Raw genomic sequence first — 20,947 nt, 5'->3', positions numbered from 1 at the left:
AGACGACGGTCTCTCCACATTTTGATCCGTTCGGCTTGATGGTGTCCTCCCAGAGCGGTCACCGTCTTCAACATTCCCGCGGCCATCTTTTAAAGGTTTTTGCCACATGAAAACCATTGAACGGGACATGGTTTCTTCCTTAAGGGAGGATAGGACATCAAACGGGCCGAATTGGAGCAGGAGAGGCGCCACAAAACATTTTAATTTTCACTGTCTATACTTTTACAAATAAATTAATAAAACTTTGAAAGTATTTCAGAAAGGATTCAGAATTCACACTCATAGTAGTGGAAGCTCAAAAACGTAACAAAATACTTCTTTTACATGTGAAATTTTATCATTTTTTCACTTACTACTGGCAGCATTTGTTGCTATAGGTACACTTTTCTTCCTAAGTAAGAGAGATTCTTCGATGAATTTTGCACAGCATACAAACTATAGTTACATGTGTAGGAATCTCTAGGGTTTATTTAATGTATTAAAAAATGAATGAACTGTTACATTTTAAACTTATTGTTTAGAAAAACTCAAATTTTATAGTTATTTATCTCAACTTTTACCACAGTTTTTAATAGATTTGGAAAATTCTAGAGTTTCCTACATCTGTAAGTAGTGCTTGTATGCTGTGCAAAATTCATCGAAGAATCTGTCTTACTTAAGAAGAAAAGTGTACCTACAGAAACAAATGCAGCCATCAGTGAGTGAAAAAAATGATGAAATATCACATGTAAAGAAAAAAGGTATTTTGCTACGTTTTTGAACTTCCACTGCTATGAGTGTGAGTCCTCAATCCTTCCTGGTCATGCTAACAAAGTTTTATGAATTTATTTGTAAAAGTATAGACAGCAGAAATTAAAATGTCGTGTGGTACCTCTCCTGCTCCAAGTCAGCCCGTTTGACGTCCTACCCCCGTAAAGGCCTCTTGAATCATACCGAGAGCCTCCGTGGCGGTTTAATTCAGTCGAACGCAAAACTTAATTGCAAAACGCTGCTCCAAGTACTGCTCCATTTCTGCCTCTCCCACTTTCCGACCGAGGTCAGTGACACACACTGACGCTGCAAACGATGAGCACTTTCCAGGTTTCCGGAGGCAACTGCCGCAGCGTCAGTTCGTTACCGGAGACCACCCCCCCCCCCCCTACTTCCCCCACCTGGCGGAACCAGTCATCGCGCTCCCCTACTCAGAAACGAATCAGTCTTGAAACTTCTGAATCACACCTTACATAAATGCCGAACCCATAAGGAAACGGGAAAAGGTAAAAGGAAAATGAAAAGAAGAAAAGTTTCCTTCATGGAGACATATTGCTTTGCTCGCGGTAAGTGGTAATGCAGTGGGAATAGGCAACAGTAGACTCTCATTGATGTACTATTGATGGGAGAAGTCCAGCCCACTCAGTATGTAATTCAGACTATACAGACCCCTGTGGCGTTTTCCGGATCATCCTCGCCACATCAGCTCACCTTCTGCTCACTCCACACCTTAGCTGTGATGGTTAATTTGACCTAACAGGCATCCTCCCTCACCAGAAATGTAGAGAGATGTTTGTCTGCGGCTTTCAAGAAAACGGTTGTGATACCATACAAAAGGACTCGGTGGAAGGCCTGTGTTGTTTCCTTGACTCTACAGTTCGCAGAAAGCTTCGCTGGTTTCAGGGACTTAGGACGTGAGCGTCACTTTGTGAGGACAAGTGTATGCCGAGCCGCCACTCACCTGCCTGCGGGAGGTCCCCGGCGAGCAGCAGCAGCGTGCAGAGGCAGGTCAGCCCAGCACCGGCCCTGCGCCCGGCGGCGCCGTTGGCAGCCCACATCCACGTGCAGCGCGCCACCCAACCTGCGGCACACAAGCGCGAGCAGCGCTCGTAAATCACGTGGCGCCCAGCAGCCGAGCAGCACTTGTAACAGCGATCTCGGTATGTGACATATGCTTGTATTTGTGTAGCGTATACACTCAAACACAAAAGGAAAAAAAAACAGAACGCACTGCGAAGGAATTATCCGAGAGAGACAGAAATCGGTAGCGTGTTGTACACTTACAGATAAACAGATGATTACTAAAACGACCTGGCAGTTAGTAACCATTTCCAGAATGAGATTTTCACTCTGCAGCGGAGTGTGCGCTGATATGAAACTTCCTGCCAGATTAAAACTGTGTGCCGGACCGAGACTCGAACTCAGGACCTTTGCCTTTCACGGGCAAGAGATCTACTAACTGACCCACCCAAGCACGACTCACGCCCCCTCCTCACAGCTTTATTTCTCCCAGTACCTCGTCTCCTACTTTCCAAACTTTACAGAAGCTCTCCTGCGAACCCTGCAGAACCCGAGTTCGAGTCTCGGTCCAGCACACAGTTTTAATCTGCCAGTAAGTTTCATATCAGAGCACACTCCGCTGCAGAGTGAAAATCTCATTCTGGAAACATCCCCCAGGCTGTGGCTAAGCCATTTATCTGCAATATCCTTTCTTTCAGAGTGCTAGTTCTGCAGGGTTCGGAGAAGTAAAGCTGTGAGGACGGGGCGTGAGTCGTGCTTGAGTGGCTCAGTTGGGTCGCCGGCACGGCAGCTCAGCGTCTTCGGTCAGAGGATTAGCTGCCCTCTGAGTTAATCGATCAACGACGAACTTAAACGGATGTCTTACGACGTCCGCCCCGAGCAGACGCAAGGAACAAAAGCGAACAAAATGAGATTAAAAAAAAAAAGTTGGTATAGCACTTGCCCGCGAAAGGCAAAGGTCCCGAGTGTGAGTCTCGGTCCGGCACACAGTTTTAATCTGGCAGGAAGTTTCATATCAGCGCACACACCGCTGCAGAGTGGAAATCGCATTCTGGAAATGATTAAAATCTCAGAAAAAATGGGTGATTCATTCAAGAGAAAGAACTTCACAATTTGAGTAAGTCAATAGTGCGTTGATCCACCTCTCCCCCATATGTAAACATTTATTCGGCTTGGCATTGCATGATTGAATCGTTGGGTACCCTCTTGAGGGAAATTGTGGCACGTTCTTTCCAACTGGTGCGTTAGATCGTCAAAATTCCGAGTTTGTTGGAAGGCTTTGCCATAATACTTCAAATATTGTCAACTAGGGAGGGATCCGGCGACCTTGTTGTCACGGTAGGGTTTGGCAAACACGAAAACAAGCAATAGCAGCTCTCGCCGTGTGTGAGAGAGAATTATCTTGCAGAAATGGAAGTTCATGATGGTTTGCAACAAACAGAGCATAGAATATCATCGATGTACCTCTGTGCTGTTAGGGTGCCTGTGACGTTACAAGACGCTACAAGCACTGAGAGCAGTAGTACTGTTGTAAAGGAATGGCACAGGATGGCACGAGTGACTGCAGGCAGGCAAGGAGAGCCATCTAGCGGCCAAAAGACGAATGGTACTGCAAGCCTTGCTATACGACCAGTGAAATGAAATGTCATGTGACGAGGGCCTCCCGTCGGGTAGACCGTTCGCCTGGTGCAAGTCTTTCGATTTGACGCCACTTCGGCGACTTGCGTGTCGATGGGGATGAAATGATGATGATTAGGACAACACCCAGTCCCTGAGCGGGCCCTGTGGATTGAGAGTCTGTCGCGCTGACCACTCAGCTACCGGGGGCGGACTATACGACCAATACCCCCCTAGTAAATATTCAGTAGTGTTTAAGGAATACAGGTAATAAGCGAAAGAAAAAAAAACTCTGATTAATATGTGTTGATGGCAAAAGAATGTATGAAAGTAAATATGGTAAAAGGTAATGAACAAGTTAATTTTACGAAAGTACCAAGGTGGGGATTCGCCCAGGTAACCCAAACGGAACAGCCCAGCTGGCCGTGGGAAGAAAGAACAATGAGCAGTCGAGCCGTGGGGAAGGAAGGCAGCGGACGTGTTACACGTGAGCAGGCCAAGACTAATTACTAAGTACACATGCCGTAGAAGACAACCTAAAGGGTCCTGATATGAACATAAATGGTACCCCAGACCATAACTCCGGGTATGGCGGGCGACAGCCAGTTTGGTATCCTAACACTGCCCAAGGTGTCTCCAGATACGTCTTCAGACTGGAATCTCATTGACTGGCATAGAAAAGTCTTCAGTGATGCGTCCCGCTTCGAACTGAGCGCTAATGGCCGGTCGCTGTGGCCGAGCGGTACTAGGCGCTACGGTCGCAGGTTCGAATCCTGCCTCGGGCATGGATGTGTATGATGTCCTTAGGTTGTTTAGGTTTAAGTAGGTCTAAGTCTATGGGACTGATGACCTCAGATGTTGAGTCCCATAGTTCCCAGAGTCATCTCAACCATTTTTGAGCCCTAATAACCAGCAAAGACGTGCCTGGAGATGCACTGGACAGAGACGGAATACTAACATGACTATCGCGCGCCATACTGGCCAAAAATCAGGAGTGATGTTGTGTGTTGCCATTTCATTTCATATCACGACCCTTAAGTTCGTCATCCGCGGCACCCTTACAGCACAGCGGTACGCTGACGACATTTTAACTTCCGTTTTGTTGCCCTTCATGGTAAGCAGTCCTGGGATTACATTTCAGTAAGCTAAAGCCCTCTCGCAGACAATGAGATCTGCTATCGCTCGTGGTCGTGCTTACCAAACCCTGCTTTGGCCAGAAATGTCGCCGGATCTCTCCCTAGTTGACAACGTTTGGAGCGTTATAGGCAGGCCCTTCCAACCGTCTGGGAATTTTGACGATCTGAGGCGCCAGTTGGAAAGAATTTGCTCACGAGGGGGCATCCAACAAACTGGGTCAATCAATCCCAATCCGAATAAATATTTGCTTAAGGGCCAGAGGAGGACCAATGTCTTACTGACTTGCTCAATCTGTGAAGTACATTTCCTTGAATGAATCAAAGTTTCCTGAATTTGGAATTATTTGTTACTTGTTTGTCTGTTTATGTACAGCACATCAACCAATATGCGTCCCATTCGGATAACTCCTTCGTGTTGCACCAGCTCTTTGTTTTTTAGTGTAATAACTGCCCTCCTTCATGTAGATCAATACCGCTAACATGCGTCCGTTGCAAGACTCTGTAACGTTTTCTAACAACAAATATTAGGCGTTCCTGGACGTAAATAAGCATCTCTCAAAATATGACGACGAACTGAGCAATAACTCACTTTATTCATACACATCTTTCAAATGCTGGATGATGTTAGTTTATGACTTTCCAGTTTTCGAAAGGCGTCACCTGTTAATCAAGATACGATCGTGCGGAGTGTCTACGTAAATATACGACTAGTTGCGAAATGTTTCACTGGTGGCAATCAGTAGTTTATACCGGACGGCGAACGTTGCACAGAAAAGAAAGTAGCATCCGATATGCTCCAAGAAAGAGTAGTAGGACCCTTCATGCCTTACATGTAAATGAACGATTTGTCATGTAGGATAAAGAGCGCTATAACATTTTTCAGAATTAGATTCTTTAATTTCATTTAATGACTGTCGTTTTCGGTCCACAGTGACCGTCTTACGATATGATTAGGAGAGACAAAGCATATTACGAGGGTTGTCCAGAAAATAAGTTCCGATTTGTCGCGAAATCCCGTACAGCTTTGCACCGATGTGTTGGACAGTGTCTCTAGTATGCCCGTAGATTTTGACGCGTCGCTCTTTTCAGTTTTGAGTGAACAGTGGGCAAGTAAAGATGCTTAGCGAATAGCGTCTCCTGCCAAGTATGAGAGCCTGGTTAGAGATTTCGCCTGTGTCATGCAACCCACATAACACCACTGTCGACCAGTTCCTTGTTCATGTAAATTCTCGGCCGCCCACTGTAGGGGCAATGAAGACGCTCCTGCAGCATTTCCGATGAGAAGTGTTTGATCACCGACAATACAGTTCGCAGTTGGCTCCCCCTGAGACTCATCTCTGCTTACAAGAACAGCTGGCTATTAAGACAAAAAATTTCCACAGACAACGAGCTGCAGACCAGTGCAGGTAACTGGCCGAAATCACAGGTGACTGCTTCCTATGACGAGGATATTGGAAAGTTGATACAACACTACGAAAAACTCGAAGTTGGAGCGGCGATTACGTAGAGAAGTATGTGGAAGGTGTACCTAACTGTTTCAAATAAAATGTTTGTGGTTTTCACTGTGGTTTCCATTTCGCGACCGATAGGAACTTACTTTCTGGACAACCTTCATATAATCCTAAAATAAATAGGTCATACTAGCAAGTCAATAATGTAATCCTGCACTACTATCTTTATTTGGGACCATGTCGCAGCTTCACTAAGACTGCTCGCTGGCGATGCAATTGTGGTGCAAGAAAGCACCGCCGTTGTATGATCCTAACGAATTTCTGAAAGGGTTGGACACACATCTACTTAGTATGATGAATGGCAGTGATCCTGAAATATGGGTAAACCTAATATAACGCCAATAACAACGGGAAAGAACAGTATAGTATCCGATTACATTATATTCATCATTTTGATTTGCTCCTTGTGTTTTACGTGCTTGTAGTTAAAATTGTGGGATGTACGTCAGTTATGCAAAACACCGTTTTTTTCCATGTTCCCAAACATATTTCAGCACCTTTGTGCCATCATCAGTTGGCTTCTGTTTTATTTAATCTGTAATTGTGAACATTTTTAGTAAATGATTACAAAATATTTAGTTAAAATTGTTGTTATAACTAAATATTTCACTAATTTTGTAATCATTTAGTAAAAATGTTCACATTACAGATTAAATAAAACAGAAACCCACTGATGATGGCAAAGAGGTGCTGAAACATGTTGGGAACTTGGAAAAAACGGTTTTTTGTATAACTGGTGGGTCTTACATCAAACAATCTGATTACAAGATTAATCTTGAGCACACCCCATTGTTTAAATATTTAGAGGTACAACTAAAATGGGTGTAACGTATGGAGAGTTACCGCTACAGTTCATTAATAGAAGTGATCGAGTTATTCTGACGAGGTATCGTCAGCGAAGCGATCCCTATGTCACAAGCAGAGGAAGTAGGGGAATGAGGGGCTCGTTGCGACAAAGGTACATTGCAACATCCGAATTTCTTCATGAAGTATCCTATAAGGTGCTGCCATCGTATGGAGCTCTGCGTGATGTCTTCGCCATGATTGTCGTAGCTGGCGTCTTCTTTATGTTCTCTTTCTTTGACCGAAATCGTCATTGATGAGTAACTGTTTAGAGTTTTAAAAATGTTTTCTGTAAATTAACACGCTCGGTGACATTGAATTTCACAAGTGATAAATAGTTCCATTTTGTTGTTTAATAATGTAATAACTGGTTTTAGTTTAAAGTGATTGTCAAAATGTTTACTTGTGTTTCGTATGGCGGTGCAGAGTGGGGCACGTAAGCCACTCTTCGTTAGACAGACTTTTTATGCATGTTGGATAATGTAATGTTTTTATGTTCCTGTTCTTGTATTTAGCGTTCACTCAGTATAAATTTTTACTGACTGGTAAACAAAATGCGTCATACAATCACAAAACAGGAAAAGGTTTAACACTTTCAGATGTGATGCAGAGAGCAGCCACTCAAGTTGTGGAAAATGGAGGAAAGAGCGATTATTCCACAAGAAAAATTGCAAAAGAATTTAATATTTTTTACTGTAATCTCTCTCTACTCATCAAAAAGAAAAAAAGACACTGACGGAAAAGTTACATGTGGGCAATCGAAACACACCAAAGGATCTTCAAACAATCATGCAATAATAGAGGTTAAATTGTGAGATCCAGAGAAATTATGTTCGAATTGACCAAAGTGGAAGTATGAAAAATGGAATATCCTTGTGCAGCATACTTTAACCTGGAAATGTTATAATCTTGGGCACAAAAGGACATAGCTGGAGTCGATTGGATTTCATGATTTTTTGATAAAACTATGATTTTATTATCAGATAAACCGAGAACACAAGTCTGGGAAAAATGACAGCATTTAATAAAAAAATGTTGGGGAGTTCTTCTAAAAGTTGGGAGATGTTTATTATCGTCATCCTCCTTCCCCTTCTAGAATCTGGAACGTCAGCGAAACGGGTGTAACTAAAAGCCAAACAGGATAGTTGCGTAGAAAGATGTGAACCAAGTCGGAATTATAAGCTACGCTTAACGGGGAGAAATGGTAACAGATGCAGCTGCTATGTGTGTTCAAGGGACCTTCATTCCGCCCATGATAATTTTTCTAAGAAATTTTTTTAAAGATTTTATCAGGACGAGCCCACAGGAGGCATCGGTGCTGCCACAGTTTCCAGATGAATAATGGAGCTATATTTTTAAAATATTTCTCGATCATTTTATTAGACAAATCTGACCAACAAAAGAAGATCCTGTCCTACGACTGCTGGATAACCATTTGTTCCGCCCGAGCACAGAAGCTCTTAACGAATGTTAGAACGATTGAGTGGTGCTACTGTCATTTCATCCACACTGTTCTCACAGATTACAGCCCCGTTCAAGAAAACGTGCAGCGAGGCAATCGATGCCTGGCTGAAAGCAAATCCAGGAAAGACTGACAGTTTATGACTTGACTTCCATTATAAACAAAGAGCTTCTGCCACTTTCGCGCCATCAAACATCACTTTGATTCTCAGCAAAAGACATATTCCCATTTCAACCTATAAATTCCAAGGAATTGATTTTCGTGAATATTTTGAAACCAATAGGCCTGCTCCAGACGAAAAACTTACAGATCGTCTGACTAGCTCCGAGAATGTGGCGAGTGCTGTTAATGCTACTCCAGGACCTTCAGGGGAGAAATGTTTTCCTCTGAGCACATTCGCCTTTTCCGTGAAGGTGGACGAAGGAAAGAGAGCAACCATGGGAAAAAAGAAAAGGAAGTGTGCCATTTTAACAGACACACTTGATAAACAGGCACTATAAGATGAAAGATAGGAAAGAAGGCACTAAAGAATGGAAACCAAGATAAAATGAATCCAAGAAGCCACAACTAGCAGCAAAAAAAAATTGAAATTCTATCCATCTTACGCAGAAGAAGAAGAATATTATTGTTTGATCTGTGGGGATGTTTATAGAAAGGGAGAGGAATGGGTACAATGCGAGGTATCATTGTTACTGAGCCGCTAATGATCCATTCTAGATGGGTGGATACTGTGGACACAATGAAGACACCTCTGACATTTCAGAAATTTCAAACTAAGTAGGCTGTTTTCAGTGAAATTTTGGTATGTGTCAATCTGCCCCGTTGGAGGGGTAAATTGAAACATGCATCGACTTCTCTTCTTTATTTAGTTGTAGTTATTCTAATGGTAGAATCGGACGTTTGTTTGTGATTCCTATATGTAAATGAATGAAATTCCTCAGTATCGTTTTCATATTTAATCAGCTTAATGTAAAAAACAATAAAAATTAAAAACTATTTTCCTTGCAACGTGGCCCTCCCTCTCTTTTGTGGGTATAATGAACGCGTAAGTCAGTAAGGAAAGGGTGATGAATATCTAATGTTCGTGGTTGATTCCAACGCTGTAGTGAGGAATGGAATAGGAGACAGATATACAGGAAAACATTGTGTCTGTAATAGGAAGGAGCAAACAGAAAGGCTAATAGGGCCGTGCAACAAGTTTCAGTTACTAATAGCAAAGACACTGTTACAATCTCACGAAAAGGGGAGCTACTCTTGAAAATGGCTACTAAATACAGAATATTCCAGCTGGATCAGTGACGAACAAATAGAAATGCGGACAACACGTATTGAATTGTAAGACGTACCCAGCAGTAAGTATAGACTCAGTCCACAATTTAGTAATGATGGACAGCCTTTCGGAAGAAAGAATATGGAAAGAAGTGGAAGACTGAGAACAGAGGATGAAGAAACTGTGATAGCTAATATCACAATAGGCCGTTCTATTTAAGAGGCAGGAACGCTTCTAAATTGGGTATCACAGAAATACGCCATAAAAATAGAGGCACAAGGAAGGCAACTGCGAAGAAACCATGGGTAACAGAAGATATATTTCAAATGATCAGCAAAGGAATAAAGTGTAAACATCATTCACAAGAGACAAATGCAAATTATGGTATCAGCACCTGGAAAAGGACCCAAAAGGTATTGCACTGCAAATCCTGAAATCTAGTTTCCACTATGACTCTTGTTATAAACACAAACTAAAACTTTTTTACACCGCAGATGTGTATTCCCCTTGGCTACTTTCTCAGAAATACGTTTCAGGCCGCCGAGCGGTTCTAGGTGCCGCAGTCTGGAACCGCGCGACCGCTACGGTCGCAGGTTCCAATCCTGCCTCGGGCATGGATGTGTGTGATGTCCTTAGGTTAGTTAGGTATAAGTAGTTCTAAGTTCTAGCGGACTGCTGACGTCAGAAGTTAAGTCCCATAGTGCTCAGAGCCATTTTTTATGTTTCATACAACTTCTCTTATTGTTAAAACACTTTACGTTAAATGAGAGGAAACATAGCTTATGACTCTTCAGTGGATTCCGTTTTCAATACAGGACAGTAAGCTTGGTTTCGATCTTGATTATGTACTTCTATAATATAATTTATACTAAAGTTCCAGTAACTGAAAAATAATGTACGGTAGTATGTAGTTCTCTAAACTGTAAAATAAAGGTAGTGTTGTTCGATCAAACATTGTTGACCATTTTCGGCGAAAGCCTTGGATAACGTGTCGGCTTAGGACCATTAGCACTGGCGTGTAACAAAACGGCGCAGAAATCTCTGCGCTGCCATAGCTGCATCATGCGATGACCTAAACGAAGAGTCACGGCACGAAGGGGTGCAACCTCAGGTCGTCGTTAAGCGGAGTGGCAGCGAACAATAGAGTTTCTTCTGAGAGGCGACCTCTCCCGCGTGGAGGAGAGTGGCCCGCCAAGCCGACAAGTGGAAGGAACGGGCTGCTGTACATCGCAATTAACTCGCTGTCCGACCCGTGCTGTAGATACCAGTTAGCCGAGTTTCCTAGCCTCGTAGTACCACAACTCCGACTGGCGTGGCCCAAAGACACTGAGTTAGGACAGGCCACACAGAGCGGTGAGGCGCTCTGGCTCTTCACCGAACACTGTACGTCAGCTCCATTTGCATCAACACCTTCAGCTGGAAAACGTATTCCTTGTTGCTGTTCCTCATCTATAATTTGTACTTTATCGAAGATGCAAGGTCAAGGAACTGAAATCCGTCACTGATGGAGCAATGGGTACCATCTAAAACCGACGTTTCTTCTGAATAAAATGAGTTAATATGAAATGTTTCCCTCTCCGTAAGTGAGGGGAAACTGCAAAATTTCCAACACTTGAAACACAGTTCGAGAAACCCGATACACACTCTTCATGAAATGAAGATCTCTTTCGTATAAGAACAATTAGGAAGTACTGATCCTGTCGATTACGAAATACTGGAGAAATACGAGTCATCACACAAATAATAAAGAAATTTTCAGCTCCGAGGAAAGACAAAGAAAGAATAGTCTACTGTTATTCTTTTACTGTAGAAAAATGAACTATTGGCATTTTGCACTTTACTTAAGACAAACACTAATGAGTAAAAGATGGCTTATATCCGCTACGTAGCGGTACTGCAGATAAAGCTGAGATTTCTAATACACAACTGGCCATTAAAACTGCTACACCAAAAAGAAAAAAGCAGATGATAAACGGGTATTCATTGGACAAATATATTATACAAGAACTGACATGTGATTACACATTCATGCAATTTGGGTGCATAGATCCTGAGAAATCAGTACCCAGAACAACTACCTCTGGCCATAATAACGGCCTTAATACGCCTCGGCATTGAGTCAAACAGAGCTTGGATGGCGTGTACAGGTAAAGCAGCCCATGTAGCTTCAACACGATACCACAGTTCATCAAGAGTAGTGACTGGCGTATTGTAACTAGCCATTTGCCGGGCCACCATTGATCAGACGTTTTTAATTGGTGAGAGATCTGGAGAATGTGCTGGCCAGGGCAGCAGTTGAACATTTTCTGTATCCAGAAAGGCCCCTACAGGACCTGCAACATGCAGTCGTGCATTCTCCTGCTGAAATGTAGGGTTTCGCAGGGATCGAATGAAGTGTAGAGTCACGGGTCGTAACACATCTGAAATGTAACGACCACGGTTCAAAGTGCCGTCAATGCGAACAAAAGGTGACCGTGACGTGTAACCAATGACACCCCATACCATCACGCCGGGTGATACACCAGTATGGCGATGACGAATACACGCTTCCAATGTGCGATCACCGCGATGTCGCCAATCACGGATGCGACCATCATGATGCTGTAAACAAAACCTGGATTCATCCGAAAAATCACGTTTTGCCATTCGTGCACCCAGGTTCGTCGTTCAGTACACTATTGCAGGTGCTCCTGTCTGTGATGTAGCGCCAAGGATAACCGCAGCCATGGTCACCGAGCTGATAGTCCTTGCTGCTGTAAACGTCGTCGAACTGTTCTTTCAGATGGTTGCTGTCTTGCAAACGTCCCCCTCTGTTCACTCAGGGATCGAGACGTGGCTGCACGATCCGTTACAGTCATGCGGATAACATGCCTGTCATCTCGCCTAGTGATACGAGGCCGTTAGTATCCAGCACGGCGTTCCGTATTACCCTCACGAACCCACCGATTCCATGGTCTGCTGACAGTCATTGGATCTCGACAAACGCGAGCAACAATGTCGCGATACGATAAGCCGCAATCGCGATAGCCTACAATCCGACCTTTATCGAAGACGAAAACGTAATGGTACACATTGCTCCTCCTTACACGAGGCATCACAACAACGGTTCACCAGGCAACGCCGGTCAACTGCTGTTTGTGTATGAGAAATCGGTCGTAAACTTTCCTCATGTCAGCACGTTCTAGGTGTCGCCATTGGCGCCAATCTTCTGTTAATGCTCTGAAAAGCTAATCATTTGCATATCACAGCATCTTCTTCTTGTCGTTTAAATTTCGCGTTGTAGCACGTCATCTTCGTGGTGTAGCAATTTTAATGGCCAGTAGTGTAATATCTCCAAGTGTATGTTTACTCTACATCCAGACAATAAAAGTATGTAGGATGTTTAAAACCTGGTCTATAATACCGTTGCGTCCGATTGAAATTGTAGTGGAACTTTGTTCGTTGATAAATCTAGCATAGTTAAGTCAATTAAGGGTTTGGATCAGGCTTTGACTAAAAAACATCAGGTATTCTACAGGTCGATGGGTTAAATATGATTCGAAGCTGCTGTTAGTCGAATGAATGGAGAGAAAAGTTAATATGACAATGAAAGTCTTGTTGTCGCAGAATAATGAATTCATAAAATCGGTGGGCACGAACTGCCAATTCATTTAAAGAAACTTTCTGACAGCGGCTAAATTATTCCGAAAAAACAGTATATGGGCCTCTAGAGCCGCACCAAGAGGTTATTTTACTTTAAACCTAATGCTCTACCGAGGTTATCATAGATACAACGGGTCACGGATTTATCTCGTCTTTTCCACGGTTGTAATACAAAATGGGTAACCGGGAAGTAAGAACGGATTAGAATTTTGCGCAATTTTATCATATGACTGTTGGCAGCTGTGGTTTTATTTTGTTTGATATCTGCGCTCCTTCCGTTTAATAGCCTGATAGTTTTTGCATGGTGAGAAATGTTGTTTGATGTTTATTTCCGTCACGGAGCAGATAACAACTGAGCAACATATCCAAGTAATAAAAAGTTATCACAAAAACAGCGAAAGTCCCAGAGCCACCATTGGTGAATTGCGTGTCACACTGACGTAATTCTACTCCAAGCGAATCATCAGTTCGGAAGTTGATCCGGATGTTTGAGACCACGGGTTCTATGTCATACGTTAAGATAACACAAGTGTTCGAACACAAGAAAACATTGCTGTCGTGCGTGACAATCTGACGGTACTCCCCAAATGGTTCAAATGGCTCTAAGCATTATGGGACTTAACATCTGTGGTCATCAGTCCCCTAGACTTAGAACTATTTAAACTAACTAGCCTAAGGATATCACACAATCCATGCCCGAGGCAGTATTCGAACCGGCGACCGTAGTAGCAGCGCGGTTCCAGACTGCAGCGCCTAGAAGCGCTTGGTCACAGCGGCCGGTCGGTACGCCCCAGAAAAACGGTTCGCCGAACAGCTCGACAATTCAATTTATCACCAACTTCACTGCATGAAATCCATTCAAAAGATCTGAAAATGCATGCGTACAAGATTTAACTTACATAAGGCTTGAGGCCTGCAGATCATGGAAAGAGACATCGATTTGCTCTATGGGTCTTGGCTCGAGAAGCGAATAGCGAGAACTTCACAAAAAGAATATTTTTCCCAGATGAGGCGCACTTCCACCTCACTGAGTGCGTCAGTAAACAGAACTGCAGTATATGAGGTAACGAAAATCCGCGAGAGACTGTGGGATTTTTTTTTAATTTAATCGTGTAGTGATTTTATACTATATACAGTTGATACAAGGCAAGTGATTTTATACAATAAACTCATGATATAAGACAAGATCAAACCTTAAAGTCCGTGTTTTTCAACCAATTAATTAATCTGGGTGTGAGACTGAACAAGTAGTCAGGAATTCCAGGGTAGGAATGAAGTGGACAGCGTTGAACTAAATGTTGAGGTATCTGCTCTTCTTGATTACATTCACAAATTGGTGAACTGATCCAGCCCATTTGTACGAGAAGTACCTACAACAACCATGTCCAGTCCTTAACCTATTGAGGTGGCACCAGAGGTTCCACGGTAGTTCAAAACCTTTTGGCTTCTTTGTGGGATCAAGGTGATGGGCTCTTGTTCCCAATGTTTTTGTTGTCCTTTCATGCTTCCTGCTTTCATTTAGATCAAAACCATCAGCGATGAGTTGTCCTGCAGTAATACTTGCTGGTCTTCGTGACCGCAATCGTTGATGTGGCGGTTGACAGAATTCCTGGTGCAGTTGTAGAGAGGGTGATGCCGAGATTTTCTTGGCCTCCCTCAGTAGAGCTTGTTTCTGCCTTAAGTGAGGTGGAGCTATGCGACTCAGTACAGGTAACCAGTGGCATGGTGTTGGTTTGATGGAACCAGTAATACAGCGCACTGTGTCATTAAGTTTTGTGTACACTTTTCAACCAGGCAGGTGCACTGTACTCAGCAGCAGAGTACACAAGACTGATGCCGGTTAAACGCAGACAGTCAGCAGTGGTTCCCCAGGTTGTAACCTCTGAGCTTATGTAATATGTTGTTCCTTGAATCAACTTTATGAGAAAGCTTGGTGATGTGCTCTTTGTAGTTCAGGTTTCTATTTAGAGTGATTCCGAGATATTTTGAGAAAGGATTGTACCTCAACGTTTGTCCATTGGTTGTAGTTCGCAGCACGATTCGCTAAATGGAAACAAGAGACTTCAGTTTGTGATGTGTTTGGGATCAATCTCCAGGTCTTAAAGAAAGTTGACATCTTCTCCAGATCCTCCGTAAGAATTCGAAATTACTGGCCTGTGCTACCAATGCGATGTCATCAGTATAGATGAATTTAGTTGTTGTTGTGGTTGGTAAATCATTAATGTATAAATTGAATAGTGATGGGGCCAAAACAGATCCCTGTAGTAGTCCATTATTTGGTTTCCGTTTGTGGCTTTTAGAGCTGCCTAGAAACACTTAAAATGCCTTTCACTACGCATGCTGGATATTAGATCCACAATTTCTCGACTTGGTACAACTCGCAGTAGCTTGTAGATCAGTCCCTGTGTCATACGTGGCTGTAATGTCGATGGAGACAGCTGTTGATTTCAGATGGCCTTGAAAACCTGCTTCAATATGGGTAGTTATGGCAAGAACTTGATCGGTGCAGCTGCGTCCTTGTCTGAAGCAAGCTTGTTCAGGAGGGGTAGTTCTTTTTGAGTATGTAAGTAAAGAGCGAAGTGAGACAGCGTATGCAGTGTGGGCCCATGTTCTTAATAAATTCATTGTAGATGCTTTCAGGGCCAGCAGCCTTACCGACTTTCAGTTGCTTGACAGCACTTTCTACTTCCGCTATGGAGAAGGGCCTAGAAAGCGGCTCGTTTCTTTGGGCACTGCTCTTGAGGTTAGAGAGGTTACATTTTACTGCTCATGTATGATTCTTGTCTCTCTTTGCCCTTGTGAGGTCTGCAATCTGGTTGGCAATGAGGTCGGGACTCAATTTAGGATACGGCGTTTTGAGGTGTTGCTTGCCAGTTAGCCCAGTCAAGACTCTCCATGCTTTCCTACTTCACTTGGCAAAGTTCATTCCTTTAAGTGTTGCTTCCCATTTCTCTCGTCTGTTCTTGTTTCAAGAGTGGAGTAGCTGTGAGACCACTGTTTGATTTCTAGAACTTTGGTATTCTTGATGTAAAGCCTCACTTTCTTGGTTCCAGCCACGAACATATTCCTTTCTGTAACCCCTAGCAATGTTTGACTTAGCAGCTTTGATAACTAGTCTAAAGAATTCATCGTAGTGGTTTTCTGTATCCTGTAAGTTCTTCGCAGCTAAGTTGGAGTCAAGGTCTTTTGACAATCCATCCCAGTTAGCTGGTTGAAAATTCCATCTGGGTAGGGGCATTAACTTTACAAGGGGAATTTTTAAACCAATTTCTGTCATAACAGGACGGTGTTGGCAGTTTGGGAAGTGAGACAGAAGAGTACTAGTGGCATTAAGTGGTTGATCTAGCTGATCTTTGGATACAAATACCAAGTCGGGGTTGTAATCCTTATTACAGCGTGCAGAGTGGAAGGTTCCCTTGTCTTTTACATCAAAGACCAAGTGCATGTTGGTAGTTTCTGCCCATTGAGCTAGTAACTCCCCAATTGACATCGACGGTGTCGTACCGCCAATCCGTGTGATGGCTGTTAAAGTCTCCAATGTATATACAAGGGTGATCGAAAGCCGGCACAACTGTGGAGATCCAATTCACACTTGGAGGCTTGTACAGGTTTATAATTTTTAAGTCGTTTATCTGGATTACTATTGTGTAGATGTGGTTAATGTCTGTAGAATGACTTACATGCACTCCGTTTAGGCATGACTTCACATAAGGGGCTATTCCATATTGTGGATGGTGGATAGCTTCGACCAGTGTACAACCAGGTATTCGTCCTCTACGCTGAAGATCTTGCTCATCTTTGGTATGTGTTTCTTGAATGTTGACAACATCAATGTTAAGTTCATGCAGCTGTTTTTGTTACATTTGGCAGAGCTTATACCTCCAATATTAAGCTGCATAATACGAACTAGGTGGTTCTCGTCTCTAGTTGGATGATCCTGAAAAGGACGGTTATTCTTTATGTTTCTGGACATATTGTATATCACCTATGACACTGTTACTCGTTTAGCACCACACAGGGGTCATGTGTAGGGTAATGTAGGTTATACCTACGGACGTGAGCAACGATGGACCCCCCTGTGGATGGTGACTTGCATCCACAACGTACGACTGTGTGGTGTGGGTTCTGGGCAGGAAGAGTGATCGACTCGTAATGAGGGCGGTGCTGTCACTGTGAACGGCGACCATTATCGAAACACACTTTCCGATTGGTTTCCCCTCTTATTGATGAAAATGATGATTTTTTTTTCAACATGATGGTGCGACGTATCACACATCCCGTGAAACGATTGCTCTGCTGAATGCAAAGACTCATCAAAAAATTATATCTTTGCGTGACAACCAGAAATGACGTGCCAGATCATGCGATCTTACGCCTTGTGAAATTTTGTGGGGATTTGTTAAATCAAAAGTGTAGGTGAACAAACCAAAAACAAGACACCAATTGAAGGACGAAATTAAAAAGTTTATTAACGGTATCCCACCAGATGTTTGTGAACCAGTCATTGAGAACTTAAATGAACGCGATGCTCGTTGACGTGCAGCCTTGGGTGGTCTTATGGAGGATATAAATTTTCATACATAAATGGGATAAGTTATTTAATGGGTTTGAATAAACATTACATTTTCAATAAACTTCGTGTGTTCTACAGCACTTTAATATTGGTCCCTACTTCCCAGACACAATCTACTTAGCTGTAAGAAAGAACGCTCTAGTGCGATGTTCTTCTTAAGGGCGTTCCATAAATCGAAATTAGAAATTTTATGAGCCTGTTGACTGCAATACGAGAGCGCCAGCCGTCGAGCAGAGACGCGGCGCAGCCGGCTACGTGTGCAATCTCGTCGTTCACTTTTTCTGATCTTCACTACAAGTAAACAAATTTCTCCAGATATGACTGGTAATAATAATGAAAAATATACCGGCACATCCGTAATGAGATACAATGGGCTGTAATGAAGAATCTTGACATGAGAAATGCATCGTCCAGTAGCATCATTCGTCACATCCAAGTATGTACAGGACTCGTGCAAAAGATGAGCAAAACAGGAGATCCGCTGGGTGTACGTTTCTCTTGCAACTAATAACATTCATCTAACGTAACACACTTATTTTGAGATGAAACAAAGCTACTCACAACTAGTATACATTGTGGTCCATTGATAGTGACCGGGCCAAATATCTCAAGAAGTAACGGTCAAACTAAAAAACTGCATAGAACGAAAATTGTGTAGCTTGAAGGGAGAAACTAGATGCCGCTATGGGTGGCCTGCTAGATGGCACTGCCATAGGTCAAACGGATATCAACTGCGTTTTTTTAATTAGGAACCCCCATTTTTATTACATATTCCTGTAGTACGTAAAGAAATATGAATGTTTCAGTTGGACCACTTTTTTCACTTCGTGATAGATGGCGCTGTAATAGTCACAACCATATGGCTCACAATTTTAGACCAACAGTTGGTAACAAAAAATGGTTCCAATGGCTCTGAGCACTATGGGACTTAACATCTTAGGTCATCAGTCCCCTAGAACGTAGAACAACTTAAACCTAACTAACCTAAGGACACCACACACATCCATACCCGAGGCAGGATTCGAACATGCGACCGTAGTAGTCCCGCGGCTCCGGACTGTAGCGCCTAGAACCGCACGGCCACCACGGCCGGCAGTTGGTAACAGGTAGGTTTTTTAAATTAAAATACAGAACGTAGTTACGTCTGAACTTTTTATTTCGGTTGTTCCAATGTGATACATGTACCTTTGTGAACTTACCATTTTTGAGAACGTGATTACTTGTAAATAACACATTAATGCAATAAATGCTCAAAATCATGTCCGTCAATCTCAGTGCATTTGGCAATACGTGTAACGACATTCCTCTCAACAGCGAGTAGTTCGCCTTCTGTAATGGTCGCACATGCATTGACAATGCGCTGACGCATGTTGTCAGGTGTTGTCGGTGGATCACGATAGCAAACATTCTTCAACTTTCCCCACAGAAGGAAATCCGGGGACGTCAGATCCGGTGAACGTGCGGGTCATGGTATGGTGCTTCGACGACCAATCCACCTGTCGTGAAATATACTATTCAATACGGCTTCAACGGCACGCGAGCTATGTGCCGGACATCCATCATGTTGGAAGAACATCCCCATTCTGTCATGCAGTGAAACATCTTGTAGTAACATCGGTAGAACATTATGTAGGAAATCAGCATACATCGCACCATTTAGATTGCCATCGATAAAATGGGGGCCAGTGATCCTTCCTCCCATAATGCCGCACCATACATAAACCTTCCAAGGTCGCTGATGATCCACTTGTCGCCGCCATCGTGGATAGTGCATATTATGCCAGTTTACGCTACCACTGTTGGTGAATGACGCTTCGTCACTAAATAGAACGCGTGCAAAAAATCTGTCATCGTCCCGTAATTTCTCTTGTGCCCAGTGGCAGAAATGTACACGATTTTCAAAGTCGTCGCCATGCAATTCCTGGTGCATAGCAATTTGGGACGCGTGCAATCGAACACCGTCGTTTTTGAGATTCCCGGTTCTCGCGCAATTTTGTCTGCTACTGATGTGCGGATTAGCCGCGACAGCAGCTAAAACCACCTACTTGGGCATCATCATTTGTTGCAGGTCATGGCTGAACGCTTCCTGCTTCCTTAAATAACGAAACTATCCGGCAAACGATCCGGACACTTGGATGATGTCGTCCAAGATACCGAGCAGCATACATTGCACACGCCCGTTGGGCATTTTGATCACAATAGCCATACATCAACACGATATCGACCTTTCCCGCAGTCATTAAACGGTCCATTTTAACACGGGTAATGTATCACGAAGCAAATACCGACCGCACTGGAGGAATTTCACGTGATACCAGGTACTCATACGTTTGTGAGTATTGCAGCGGCCCCAAACGAAAAAAGTGGTACACCTAAAACATTCATATTTCTTTACGTACTACACGAATATGTATTAAAAATGGGGAGTCCTATTCAAAAGAACGCAGTTGATTTCCGTTTGACCTATGGCAGCGCCATCTAGCGGGCCAAACATAGCGCCATCTCGTTTCGCCCTTCAAACTAGACGAGTTTCGTTCTTTGTAGTTTTTTTCAAAATGGTTCAGATGGCTCGTAGCACTATGGGACTTAGCTGCTGAGGTCATCAGTCCCATAGAACTTAGAACGACTTAAACCTGACTAACGCAAGGACATCATACACACCCATGCCTGAGGCAGGTTTCGAACCTGCGACCGTAGCGGTAGCGCGGTTCCAGACTGTAGCGCCTAGAAACGCTCGGCCACCCCGGCCGGCGTAGTTTTTTCGTTTGATGCTTATTTCGTGAGGTGTTTGTCCCGATCACTATCAGTGGACCACCCTGTAGATGGTGATTCTTGACACCTTTATAATATTGGCTCTGTGACGGAGTCAGATCTGGTCCAATACGTGTTCTATCGGGGACAGACCTGCAAATCTTTGTGGTGACGTGAGTACCTCGGCATCACGCAAACAGTTCATAGAGACACGTACCACCTGTGGACAAGCATTCTACTGCTGCTAAATGATATCACAATACCATTACATGAGAAGTAACATGAGGACGCAGGATATCCATGACGTACCGTTATGCTGTCAGAGTTCCCTCCGTCATTACCAGCCGTGACGTGAAGTCATGATCGAAGGCT

At 43.4% G+C, this 20,947-nt stretch overlaps 1 protein-coding gene across 1 annotated transcript in view; it reads right to left on the bottom strand.

Moving 5' to 3' along the window:
- LOC126272377 (opioid-binding protein/cell adhesion molecule-like) overlaps positions 1 to 20,947 on the bottom strand; it is a 256,864-nt gene that overhangs the window by 121,147 nt on the left and 114,770 nt on the right. Inside the window, exon 2 of the mRNA XM_049975191.1 lies at positions 1,712 to 1,831. Coding sequence (XP_049831148.1) covers positions 1,712 to 1,831 — 120 coding nt within the window. The remainder of the gene's footprint in view (positions 1 to 1,711; positions 1,832 to 20,947) is intronic.

This window comes from Schistocerca gregaria, chromosome 5 (genome assembly GCF_023897955.1).
Source record: "Schistocerca gregaria isolate iqSchGreg1 chromosome 5, iqSchGreg1.2, whole genome shotgun sequence".
NCBI lineage: Eukaryota > Metazoa > Arthropoda > Insecta > Orthoptera > Acrididae > Schistocerca > Schistocerca gregaria.
Note: the sequence above shows the minus strand (reverse complement) of the source record. Positions and strands in the feature narration are given on the sequence as shown.